Genomic DNA, 13,038 nt, shown 5'->3' with positions numbered 1-13,038 from the left:
GGATTCCCCCAGGAGCCTGACTGCTTTGGGGAAAAAAACTGTTCCTCATCCTCTGGGTTTTAGCCCCGAGGCTTCGGTGGCGTTTACCAGAAGGCAGCAGCTCAATCAGAGCTGCGTCCCCCTGGCGGTTCTGGAGCCCCCCGCCGTGGAGCCTGCTCTGAGGTGGCCTCCGAGGGCCCCTGGCGTTACACTGAACCCCTCCAGACTCTTTGTACTGCAACATTTTATCAGAGCGAGGGGAGCAGTGGGTGATGCTGAAAAAACGAGCCGGACGGAAGTGTATAAACAAACAATATTTTAATAACAGGAACCGAGGGGAGACTGCGTCTCCTGCGGTCACTTGTGTTTGACAGCCAGGTCAGGACGGCCTGACACGACCTACATCTACAGGCAGAGCAGCCAGCAGGTTAGCAACAGTCACCCGGCAGGTTAACAACAGTCACCTAGCAGGTTAACAACAGTCACCCGGCAGGTTAGCAACAGACACCCGGCAGGTTAGCAACAGTCACCCGGCAGCTTAGCAACAGTCACCCAGCAGCTTAGCAATCGTCACCCGGCAGCTTAGCAACAGTCACCCGGCAGTTTAGCAACCGTCACCCGGCAGGTTAGCAACAGTCACCCGGCAGCTTAACAACAGTCACCTAGCAGGTTAGCAACAGTCACCCGGCAGCTTAACAAGTCACCTAGCAGGTTAGCAACAGACACCCGGCAGCTTAAAAACAGTCATCCGGCAGCTTAGCAACAGTCACCCGGGAGTCTAGCAACAGTCCCCCAGCAGTTTAGCAACAGTCACCCAGCAGTTTAGCAACAGTCACCAGGCTGTTTAGCAACAGTCAACCACCAGCTTATTATTGTCACCTAGCACCCCGCCGGACTGGGACCAGGGGGGCGAGCCCTACTGGCGGGACGGGTTCTGCCGTCAGATCTTCGAGACGGCGGTCAGCAGGGAACCCGCTAGAACCACGGCAGAGGCCAGGGCGAGGACCAGGATGTTGGCTGGACCCTGTGGGGAGGAGGGGGGAGGAGGTCAGATCCAGGCTACAGGGTGACTATCAGCACTTCATCCACACTGGGTCCCGGTCTGGCCTGGGTCAGGGTCCTGTGTGGGGGGCTGATCCAGGGACACTGAATCTGGCTTTTGGGGTTGGAGAGGAACAAGCTTAAGACTCCCTGATGGGCTTCATCACCACAGTGGTGGGCTTCATCTCCACAGCAAAAGACGAGACCTTCTGAGACACTGCAGCGCTGCATGTGGAGGTAGAGCAGGACGTTTTACAGATGGTTCCTTCAGGACTGATGAACTGATCCAACAGTACGTGCTTATAGCCAGGGGTAAATATATATTTAACTTCAGTCAAAATGTTTTCACTTGCCAGATCCAAGCTGCAGACCAATATAACCCTGCAGAAAATAAGCCCCATATCACCAACACCATGACGATCAGTGAAGAACGATTAGGCCCCGTCCACACAAAGCCGATTTCATGGCGAAACCGCAAAGGTCTTGTACGGTTCGGCCTTCCGTCCACACGAAGCCAGCGAATCCGCTGACCGAAACCGCAAACTTCTGAAACCACCCTCGGAGGTGGTTTCAAATCGATCCGGTTTCGTTTTGGTTTCGTGTGGACGCCTGAAACCGACTGAAACCGCAAACCATGACGTCATCGCCCCACCCCTCGACCTCCTAGCCAATGGCTCTTAAGCCCGCGGAGTCTCAGATATCACAACAAAAAAGATGATGGCGGACTACAAGCTTGTAATCGTTCTGCAGAATATCATGTCCCTTGTTGGGTTGCTAAGCCATTATTTATTGAGAATCTAGTTTGCCATCGTAGAAGAGCTGTTTGTTTGTGTTGTTAATGGTTCGGGGTGCAGCCTTTATGCGCATGTTCGCCTCTTCTTCTTCTGGATTAGTGTACCAGAAGCAGCGCCCCCTATGGTCCTGGAATGTTTACTACAGCGTTTCTACAGATCTATCTGGTTTCGCTTGGATTCGTCTTTACGGAGATACTTCGAAACCGGATAGATCGAAACCGTAACGGTTTCGCCCGTTTCGGCTTCGTGTGGACGGGGCCTTAATATAGATAAAAGAACAGATCAATGGGTCTTCCTTGTTTAGCCCAGAGACAGATTGGTCTGGCTACTGTTGGAGTTCCAACGATATATTACCAAAGTACAAAAGTAAAGTAAAGTACAAAATTTGTTTGATAATGGAAAGCTGTATTAAGCACTGACAAAAAGCCACACAAACATTTAGATATAAGGGCTCAGGGCTACAACATGCATCGTGAACTTAACACACCCCGGTGGATCTCAATAAAGGAGAAACAAACATTTCCATTGCAAAAGCAGGTGAACAATAAAGAGGTCAAAGTATAAAACGTTAAATACATAATCTCTCTCCCGGGTGATCTCAATTCAATTCAATTCCAAAAAGTTGTTTTCGCATGAGAAACAATCATTTCCATTGCAAAAGCAGGTGAACAATAAAGAGGTCAAATTATAAAATGTTAAATCTCTCTCTCTCTCTCTCTCTGCAGTGTTCATAACCCAACAATAATATATACTGGAGAACGGAGAGCTACACCTCAACATTATGAACTACACATGGGTGTGTGTACTGCCCTGCCCTTCTGTTCCCAAGAAGAGACGACAGGTGCATAAAGTTAGAGGTGGATTGCAATCATCTCAGCTTTGAATGGCATCAATGAGGCGAGAAGCCAATAACACGCGACTTCAGCTCAATACCATCCAATCAAACGCATGGCTGCTTCCCACCTTTGGCTGAGTCCCCGCATCTTGTCCCGTCGCTGACGCACTGATAAGAGTATCGCTTCCTGAAGGTTCATCTCTTCCTCAGCGTTGAAACGACATTTAATGAAGGTTTTCCAATTATTTGATGCTGGTCGTCAAGAACAATTTATTTCAACCAGAGATACGCATCTAGTGAGTGTGATGGGTCGACGCCTCGCTGCATTAATGCATCTGATTATGGGCGTCTGCAATAGCCCTGCAGCATGGCTTTGAAGCAACACTTCCACCCAGGAAGTCCTTCTCAGGGGAAACAGATGTGATGAGCTACTAGAGACACAGGCAACAGAATGAAACAGAATGAAAAGTCCTCACCGTCACCTCCTTGAAGACCAAGGACCCCCAGAGGGCAGCGACTAGACCGTACCCCTGAGGACAGGAAGACACCAACGGTAAATATCTCCTTCATATGCCATGGATCCTCTTCAAAATGCTCCTCTTTTTTTGCTGTGTGAAAGGTTTGCACACGAATGCCATATTATTTGTATGCATACATGCGGCTTCTCTTGAAGGTTTTAAAAACTTTTTGAGTTTAAACAAAGTTTATTATATCTCTCCACTTACACTATCCTATATTTTCTTCCTGGGTTTGTTTGTAGAATGATTGAAATGTCAATCTCAAGTGCAATGCAAATTGCGACCTCAAGTATATGGCTGTTTGTGATGTTTTGCCAAGAAGATGGCTATTTGTGGGGGTTTACCCTAACTACTTGTCTTGCTGGTTATATTTATATTGATTTGCTCTTAAAAAAAGAATAAACAGTGCTGATTTTCCTGGCATTTTGGCTAAGACAGGAGTTATCTGAAACTTTATTCTCTTTTGGGTTCCATTGTGACTATTAGTTTGTGTAGTGCTACACTTTGTGTGTTCTCTGCTTTCCATCTTCATTTTGGAGTAAAGAAGTGTATGCAGGGTTTAAAGGGGAAGGTTTTCTTTCTCATCTCCAACCTTTACTTCCGCGTAGATTAGCATTACCAGCCTATCCACCATTCAGTCGTTAATTTTTTTTTCTCCTTTCTCTTTTAAAGATCAGATGAGGTGGGCCCCATACATATCTTCGCATTGGGCAAAGATATGTATGGGCCCATTTTAAGCAAATCCGGATTGAGCAAATCCAGTGGTGGATTTGCTAAATCCACCACTGGCCAATATCCACTGCCATCATAAGTCCACCAGAGGCTAGTCCTGGATGCTAGCTACAGCTAGCGTACCCACAGCACTAAGGATGGGAAATGGATGCTGGCTACAGCTAGCGTACTCACAGCACTAAGGACGGGGAATGGATGCTAGCTACAGCTAGCGTACTCACAGCACTAAGGATTGGAAATGGATGCTAGCCACAGCTAGCGTACTCACAGCACTGAGGATGGGGAAGGTAACGACGGCACTCAGGAAGCTGCTGGCCAGGAACCAGCAGAAGGTGCCCAGGGTCCACATGACGCCACACAGCAGGGCTGGGGACGGTTCACCAGGGCATTAGGGAGCCTTAATAAAGGGTTATCTTAGGTCCAAAGCTTTTTCCATGTTCTCATTAAGCCGACATCTTCAATAAAGTGCTATCTTGAGTTTAAAGGGAATCCCATTCCTATTCCTCAACACCATCATTAGGATATGGTGACTTCACAAAATGAAGTAATCTAAAGAACTGTTATTACTGAGCAGTCGGGACCATCAGAGAGAGACCTGGTAAGAGTTAAGGTGTTGTGTTAAAGAGCCCATGCCATTAAAATCACATTTTTCCTGTTGTTTGTTAAATAACATAGGTCTGAATAAGTTTGTGAGCTGTGGTAAGTTTGAAATCTATGCAGTGTGTCTGCTGAATGCAATAGGCAATGAAAGGAAAAAGGCAGAAGAAATGAGCCAATCTGGATAAGGTGACACTGTGACGTAGCGTTGTCAAACTATTATTCATGGCCCTGCCCACTTGGTTGGTTCGTAACCACCCACAAGAATTCTGAAGGAGTCGTGATTGAGCTAGTGCTAAATGCTAATACGTGTATGGTAGTTGCTTAGTTCGTAGTAACAGGCTAGTTACAGAATTTTGAATGCAATGGCAGAACAACATCGAAGTACATGAACTGCGACATGCTGCCTGCCGCCGGTTGCCGCGGCGCGAGGCACCACCGCCGCGAAGCACCACCGCCCGGCAGCAGGCAGCCGGGCGGTGGTGCCTTGCGCCGGCAGCAGGCAGCAGGCAGCGCGCGGTTCTGTCTACTACAGATTGATGTGGAAGTGGAAGAACCAGAGACGTCGGAGAACCCGACGAAGTCCTTTATGATTCATTATATCGTCTGGACGTGCACACAGATTTTGGCCGTGATAATATGTATTATTTGATATAGATATCTATGTATTATATGATATTATTTAGATATAGAGCTCCAGGACTGTAACGCAAGTGTTGTACACTTCCTTGTTATTTGGATAACCGTTCTGCTGTTGGTGTGATGGCGCATAACACGTCGGACTCTCGTCTCTGGTATTTCTACAACGAGACTCGTAGTGGGGGTTATCTCAGCCATGGTTGAGAATGAATTGGGGGAAAGGAACATTGGCTTTGACTCCCTGAAGTAGGCATGAACCACAACATGGAGGAGAAAGGGATTGTTGACCGCGGTCGTCTCCCGCCGGAGCCTCGCTGCCGATGGACCACCGCTTCAGGAGGCGGTGATTAGCGCTGACTGCTGCCGAGGCGGCGGGAAGCAGGGCTCAAGCGGGATACATTCGCGGCCAACAATCCCCTTCTCCTCCATGTCGTGGTTCATGTACTTCACAGGGATGCAAACAGCTCACTTTTTAAGTGAGACTCACTTTTTTGACGGCCAAATGGGTCACTTGTGTGGTTCATGCAGATCCAAGGAGTTTTTGTTTGCTCCTCATTCCCGTGACTAACCGTTTCTGCTATCTCGATCGTTCAAAAACTATCAAGCGGAGAAATAGAGCTTGCGCCCGTGCATTAATCATTATGGTAGCCAACACCACTTCCGCAGAACTACCGTCAAATCACAGAGACAAGATTCACCAGCACCTGAAGTATTTGTAACGTGAGCTTCTATGTACCGTAACTCCTGAATGGTTGGGGAATTTCACAATTTTCGACCGGTTTTCCGAAAGTAAAGAATGAGAGCTTAAGGTAAGGTTGCAGTCTTTTGCTGAAAGTTTAACATGAATATTATTTGTCTTGGAAGTATCCATGATGGAGTGACCAGACGTTCCCGATTTCAGGGGACAGTCGCAGCTTTTGGTTGCCTATCCCCGGGAAAGTAAAAATAAAACTCTGTCCCCGTTCTTTTTTAAGATAAAAAATTAAGGAAGGCCGATATCAATCAAACTGATGGCCACACAGGAAATCTCCCCGTTTCTCTCCGCCTTTTTGGGATTTATGTCCTGGTATTTAACATCGGACAACTGGTCATTTTCATCCATGATATCAGTTATCTTGAGCTGATGTTAGCTAGCTGCAGCATGGAGGAGAAAGTGATTGTTGCCGTTTGCGACTCCCGGAGCTCTATTTATAATGGTATATAATATAATATAATTGTATACATAATATCACGGCCAAAAGCTCTGCGTGCCTCCGGATGGCCGTTGCGCGGGGAGCTCACAGGGATTGGGCTTCTCGGGGTTTGTTTACGGCGTTGCTATGGTTTCCGGTCTTGTGTTTTACATGATGAATGAAACAGGCGGTCGAAACTGTTGTGCATTAAGCTTTATTGTTTAGTGACTCTTTTAGTCAGATTCTATCGAATGTAGGGAGGTAAAGTAAAAACCATTCAGGTAGTAAATGTTGAATGAAATTAACTAGGACTTAAAATTTGCAATTTGGTTCACCATGGACTAGGCCCATATGTTTCAGACCTGGCCTATATCTACAAAAGAAACTACCTTTGGAGAACCCCATCCTACAATCCCTCTCTGCTGTAGACCCCATCCTCAGAGGTCACTCGCAAGCTGTGATCCATTTGAAGAAGCTGGCCACCAACCTTCAACACTTCACAGACCCTGAAAGTGTTGTCCCCCTCGAAATAATGGGGTACAGTGTGTCTCCAGATTTGGCCTCATTCAGTGAGGGAGAGGACATGGCCAAGGTCTTCAATTCTCAAAAGTTCCCTGCATTGAGCAAAGTCGTGAAAGCCGCCATCTCCATCTTTCATGGCCCATTGGTGGAGGCCTCCTTCAACCTTATGGGGGACATTATTGAACCAAAGAGCAGCAACATGGCTATCCCTATATTTAATGCATTCCAAACTGTTAAATACACACTAAAATCAGGCAACATGTCCGCCACTCAAATTTTTAAGAGGGACGATCCCAAATATGGGAAATTGGATCAAAGGCTGTGTCAAAACATCAAGTCTGCTGGGGAAAGGGATGCGGCTAGACGCCAAAAGAACCGGATTTCAGCAATGGAGAGGGCTAAAGAATATGGGTACGAGAAAGCACAAACTGCAGAGGACAGTAAAAGGGCTGCACTTGAAGCCGAAAAGAGGGCAAGAATGAAGCATGCGGCCAAACAAAGGCGTCGGGCACTCGAAATCCCGGTGGCAAAAAAAAAGAAGTAATTCTGTCAAAATGACAATGAAAATGTTGTTTTGTTTGTTGTATTAATCCGTTACTCTAGCTATTGCTAATATGTTTACAATTCAATAAAGAATGGAGTAGAAATCTTTGGCCCTTTTCATCATTGCGCCCCTTCCATGGTCTCATGTGGGATCGGCGCGCGCACCCAACAAGTCGCCGCGATGTACTCACTTTTTTGACCCTTCACCTGTTTGCATCCCTGACTTCAGGGAGTCAAAGCCAAAGTTCCTTTCCCCCAATTCATTCTCAACCATGGCTGAGATAACCCCCACTACGAGTCTCGTTGTAGAAATACCAGAGACGAGAGTCCGACGTGTTGTTTAGATCCTAATAACAACTCCAGCAGCGTTACAGTCCTGGGGCTCTACATCTAAATAATATCATATAATACATAGATATATATATCAAATAATACATATTATCACGGCCAAAACCTGTGTGCAGACGATATAATGAATCGCAAAGGACTTCGTCGGGTTCTCCGACGTCTCTGGTTCTTCCACTTCCACATGAAGAAGACGCGGTCGTTTGATCGTCTGGAGGCTCACACAGCTTTTGGCCGTGATTAATATATATTATGATATAGATATCTATGTATAAAATGGGTTTCTAAGAGCCATTGCGATACATCCACCGTAAACAGAGCGCATGGTACCGTAGCTACAAGCTGCTCAGGGCCAGGTGATAATATATATTATAGATTATATGATATAGATATGTATAATATGGGTTTATAAGAGCCATTGCGATACATCCACCGTAAACAGAGCGCATGCAGGGCCAGGTGATAATATACATCATATATTATATTATATTATATAGATATCTATGTATAATATGGGTTTCTACGAGCCATTGCGATACATCCACCGTCAACAGAGCGGCGAGCGCATGGTACTGTGGCTACAAGCTGCTCAGGGCCACACCCCCAACCCCTCCTTGACCTGCCTTGACACGCCCACCGTAACCAGAGCGCATTGTACTGTGGCTACAAGCTGCTCAGGGCCACACCCCCACCCCCCTCCTTGACCTGCCTTGACACGCCCACCGAAACAGCGCGTTTGGGGGAAGCTCAATGTGCGACTGGTTTGGAGTGGCTGTAACTCTGCACCACGGCTGAATTTCGGGGACGTCTTTGAATACTGTGTTTGTAGCCAACTAATACCTATATTAAAGCATCCATAAATAGCATGGCATGGGATCTTTAAGACAAGAGCTACGTTAAGGTTTAAGTTAAGTGTCACCTGGTAGGACCAGGGAGGGCAGGACGTGCGGTCGGTTGCGTTTCACGATGCAGTAGATGAGGAAGTAGACGGTGCTGGTGAGGAAGACCCCGGAACACTGAGCATAGACGTAGTCCACGTCTAACACACACACACACACACACACACACACACACACACACACACACACACACACACACACACACACACACACACACACACACACACACACACAGAGAGAGAGTAAATCGGTAGGTGAGCAGCCATCAGAGACCGGAGAGGAAACCCAGGAGGCAGTAGACCCCAGGTCGTCTGAAGCCACCAGGCCTGCTGTTCCTTACAGAGGGTCTGGCTGCTGATCTTATCGCTGCAGGGTTCCTCACCAGGCCTCTTCCTCAGACCTTCCCCTCAGAGGAACACCAATGTATTCCCTCAGATCAAACCCTGCATGTTTTAACGCAGTACGAGATCAAAGGGTCCGGGTGACATTTCACAGGGGGACTTAATACGAGAGCGTGCCGGCCAGATTAAAGTTATTTGGTCAAAGGGATCCCGTGCCATGAATAATAAACATTTATTTCCCGAGCTCTCATCGTTTGATGGCCGAGGGTTACGGCTGGATGACATCAGACGACCTCACCAGGAGGGGCGTGTCTCACCAGGAGGGGCGTGTCTCACCGTGCTGGGGGGCGTGTCTCACCGTGCTGGGGGGCGTGTCTCACCGTGCTTGGGGGCGTGTCTCACCGTGCGTGCTGGCGCCGTGGTAGGCGGAGCCGTTGAGCAGCGCGTGCTCCTTGATGTAGAGGACGGGGACGAAGGAGGAGCCGTAGAGAAGGCCGGACGCCACCGCCAGCAGAAAGCCTCTGGGGGGGGGGGGAGAGCTGAAGGTACAGTCTACTGGAGGGGAGAGGGCTGGAGGTACAGTCTACTGGGGGGGGAGGAGGGTACAGTCTACTGAGGAGGGGGGGGGGGAGGAGGGGGTACAGTCTACTGGGGGGGGGAGAGGTACAGTCTACTGGGGGGGGGGGGTACAGTCTGTTGGTCTGGTCCCTCTGGGTGGGTGCATCAGGTCATGACTGTGATGGGGTCATCTTACATGAGTCTCCTGATCTCTGGTCGGACCGCCTTCAGCCCCGTCCGGGCGTCAGAAGACCCCCTCCCAGAGCAGAGCCCCTGTGGAACAGGGACCAAAACACACCCCTGTTAGGCCACTGGACCAGGTAGGCCACTGGACCAGTACAACCCACTGGACCAGTACAACCCACTGGACCTAAGGTACTGGATCATTGAACATGTAGTGGACTCACCCTGGGGGAGGATAGTGGACTCACCCTGGGGGAGGATAGTGGACTCCCCCTGGGGGAGGATAGTGGACTCACCCGGGGGGGAGGTGGTGGACTCACCCGGGGGGGAGGTGGTGGACTAACCCGAGGGGAGGTAGTCGACTCACCCCGAGGGGGGGGAGGTAGTGGATTCACCCGGGGGGGGAGGTAGTGGACTCACCCGGGGGGAGGTAGTGGACTCACCCGGGGGGAGGTAGTGGACTCACCCCGGGGGGGGGAGGTAGTGGATTCACCCCGGGGGGGGGAGGGAGTGGACTCACCCCGGGGAGGGGATGGGGGGGGAAGGTAGTGGACTCACCCCGGGGAGGGGATGGGGGGGGAAGGTAGTGGACTCACCCCGTTGGTCGGTAGTAGGGGACTGGAATCGGCGCTCTCCGCGGCCACGTTGGTTTTCACAAAGAAGAAGATGACCCCGCTGGAACAGAGAGCGGGGTCAGGAGAAACATCTCATCACTCAACCACGGTTGAACCTCCTGGCTCACCTCCTCCCACAGCGTCCTGCACCCTCCACCTCCACCCTATTACCTCACCACCTCCCCCCTACTACCTCCCCTCCACCTCCACCTCCACAATCCTACCTCACCTCCACCCTACTACCTACCCTCCAGCATCCACCTCCATCCCCCTACCTCACCTCCACCCTATTACCTCACCACCTCCCCCCTACTACTTCACCTCCACCCTCTTACCTCCAGCCCCCTACCTCCACCCTCGACCATCCTACCTCACCACCTCTACCCTCCTACTTAACCTCCATCCTCACCTTCCACCTTAGGCTTAGCGAGCTAAGTTAGCATGCCTGTAGCGTCCAGGCCTAGCGAGCTAGGTTAGCATGCCTGTAGCGTCCAGACCTAGCGAGCTAGGTTAGCATGCCCGTAGCGTCCAGGCCTAGCGAGATAGGTTAGCATGCCTGCAGCGTCCAGGCCTAGCGAGCTAGGTTAGCATGACTGTAAGGTCCAGGCCTAGCGAGCTAGGTTAGCATGCCCGTAGCGTCCAGGCCTAGCGAGCTAGGTTAGCATGGCGGCAGCTCCTACCTGACCAGACAGAGTCCGGCTCCGCAGTAGTTGAGCAGCGGCCTGGAGACCTCCTCAGGAGAGACCCCGAACCAGCCGAACCTGAGCACAGGGAAGCAGCGTCACACACAGACCAGTGCACCAGCTGGTTAACACAGAGCAGTAGACCAGTGGGACCAGTAGACTCACCTGGAGCTGGTTAACACAGAGCAGTGCACCAGTGGGACCAGTAGACTCACCTGGAGCTGGTTAACACAGAGCAGTGGACCATTGGGACCAGTAGACTCACCTGGAGCTGGTTAACACAGAGCAGTGGACCAGTGGGACCAGTAGACTCACCTGGAGCTGGTTAACAGAGCAGTGGACCAGTGGGACCAGTAGACTCACCTGGAGCTGGTTAACACAGAGCAGTGGACCAGTGGGACCAGTAGACTCACCTGGAGCTGGTTAACACAGAGCAGTGGGACCAGTAGACTCACCTGGAGCTGGCCCAGCCCATCAACAGGCTGCTGGAACCAGAGAGGAGGACACACAGACCGAGACCGACGGCCTCCACCGTGGGGACCACCGCCATGTTACCTACACACACACACACACACACACACACACACACACACACACACACACACACACACACACACACACACACACACACACACACACACACACACACACACACACACACACACACACACACACACACAGGTCACACCACCACCTCCACCGTGGGGACCACCGCCATGTTACACCCACACCCACACCCACACAGCTGGGTCACACCACCACCTCCACCGTGGGGACTACCTCCACCCTGGGGACCACTGCCATGTTACCCAGACCCAAACAAACACACACACACACACACGCACACACACTTGGGACCACCTCCATGTCACACACAGCTACATACAGGAGATAAAGGTGCGTACCTGTGGCCCAGGCCACGCCCCCCAGCAGGGCAAGGGGCGGGGCCGGCGGTGAGCCCAGCAGCAGGTCGCCCAGCTTTGCGGTCGACCACACGGCCGCGCACATCACCCACTGGAAGAACATCCCTGGAACACAAGCCCCCCCCATCACTGGGAGACAAGCCCCCCCATCACTGGGAGACAAGCCCCCCCGTCACTGGGAGACAAGCCCCCCCATGCACTATAAGGGTCCTTAACAGTGCATTATAAGGGTCCTTAACAGTGCACTATAAGGGTCCTTAACAGTGCACTATAAGGGTCCATAACAGGGCACTGTATGGGATGAGTGATGCATATGAACAACTCATTGAGCAGGACACGCCTCCCTTCTCCTAGCCGGTAGTAGAGGTCAGAGGTCACCCACCGTCTCGGGGGTCGGCCCTCCTCATGGGCACCAGGTAGCTCCCGTACAGCAGCACGGCCAGGCTGAGGGAGAGAAAGCCGTACACCAGCTCCCTGCTGCCGGAGGAGGGGGAGACCGGAGACTTAGCTGTCATCCTGCTGGCTGGAGACCCCGTCCTGCTGTCAGTCACTCTAGGACAGGAGGACGGCCAGGCAGCTATTTATAGAGCAGCAGCCCTGCAGAGAAAAACAGGAGCACAGGGTGAGATGCTGGATCACAGTGGCTCAGGTAACAAGCATGATTAGCAGCAGTTAGACTCAAAGCGCAAGGTTAGGATGGAGAGAGATAGAGACACGTCTAGGGGCTGGTGTAGAGAGATGGAACAATAGAGAGATGGAGATGAAGAGAAGCAGAAATACAGACATAGTGGGATGGATTAAAAGAGATGGATGGATGGAGTAAGAGATGGAGATGAAGACAAACAGAATTACAGAAATAGTGGGATGGATTAAGAGAGATGGAGTAAGAGATGGAGATGAGTAAAGTTGAGTCTAATGTACAGAGCTTGCTCTGTTCCGCTGTGGGGAGACACAAAATGCCCTGCTTGTATTTTATGACCATCCTATCATACAGGGAATTATCTTTTGGCAATACAGCTATTTTGAATTGAAAGGGAGATAGATATAAAAGAGAGAGACAGAGAGACAGACAAAGAGAGAGACAGAGAGAGACAGAGACAGAGACAGAGACAGAGACACT

The 13,038-nt window shown here is 50.5% G+C and overlaps 1 protein-coding gene across 1 annotated transcript; it reads right to left on the bottom strand.

Moving 5' to 3' along the window:
• Positions 1 to 280: 280 nt before the first annotated feature.
• Positions 281 to 12,511, bottom strand: tmem144b (transmembrane protein 144b). The gene is made up of 11 exons (XM_030368656.1): positions 12,301 to 12,511; positions 11,901 to 12,023; positions 11,451 to 11,550; positions 10,993 to 11,073; positions 10,295 to 10,373; positions 9,712 to 9,788; positions 9,360 to 9,478; positions 8,637 to 8,756; positions 4,168 to 4,265; positions 3,126 to 3,179; positions 281 to 1,003 (listed from the first exon to the last, which is right to left on the bottom strand). Exons 1-11 carry the CDS (start codon positions 12,431 to 12,433, stop codon positions 920 to 922), a joined length of 1,068 nt encoding a protein of 355 aa, XP_030224516.1. The 5' UTR covers positions 12,434 to 12,511; the 3' UTR covers positions 281 to 919.
• Positions 12,512 to 13,038: the final 527 nt, after the last annotated feature.

Source organism: Gadus morhua, chromosome 10 (genome assembly GCF_902167405.1).
Source record: "Gadus morhua chromosome 10, gadMor3.0, whole genome shotgun sequence".
Classification (NCBI taxonomy): domain Eukaryota; kingdom Metazoa; phylum Chordata; class Actinopteri; order Gadiformes; family Gadidae; genus Gadus; species Gadus morhua.
This window is presented reverse-complemented; position numbering and strand designations above follow the sequence as displayed.

Excerpts from the sequence above, each read along its gene's own strand:
- tmem144b (XM_030368656.1), bottom strand. The coding sequence starts at position 12,433 with ATGACAGCTAAGTCTCCGGTCTCCCCCTCCTCCGGCAGCAGGGAGCTG. Across the intron at positions 11,551-11,900 it reads GGGCGTGGCCTGGGCCACAG|GTAACATGGCGGTGGTCCCC; the intron begins GTACGCACCTTT and ends GTGTGTGTGTAG. Across the intron at positions 9,479-9,711 it reads CCAGAGATCAGGAGACTCAT|AGGCTTTCTGCTGGCGGTGG; the intron begins GTAAGATGACCC and ends CCCCCCCCCCAG.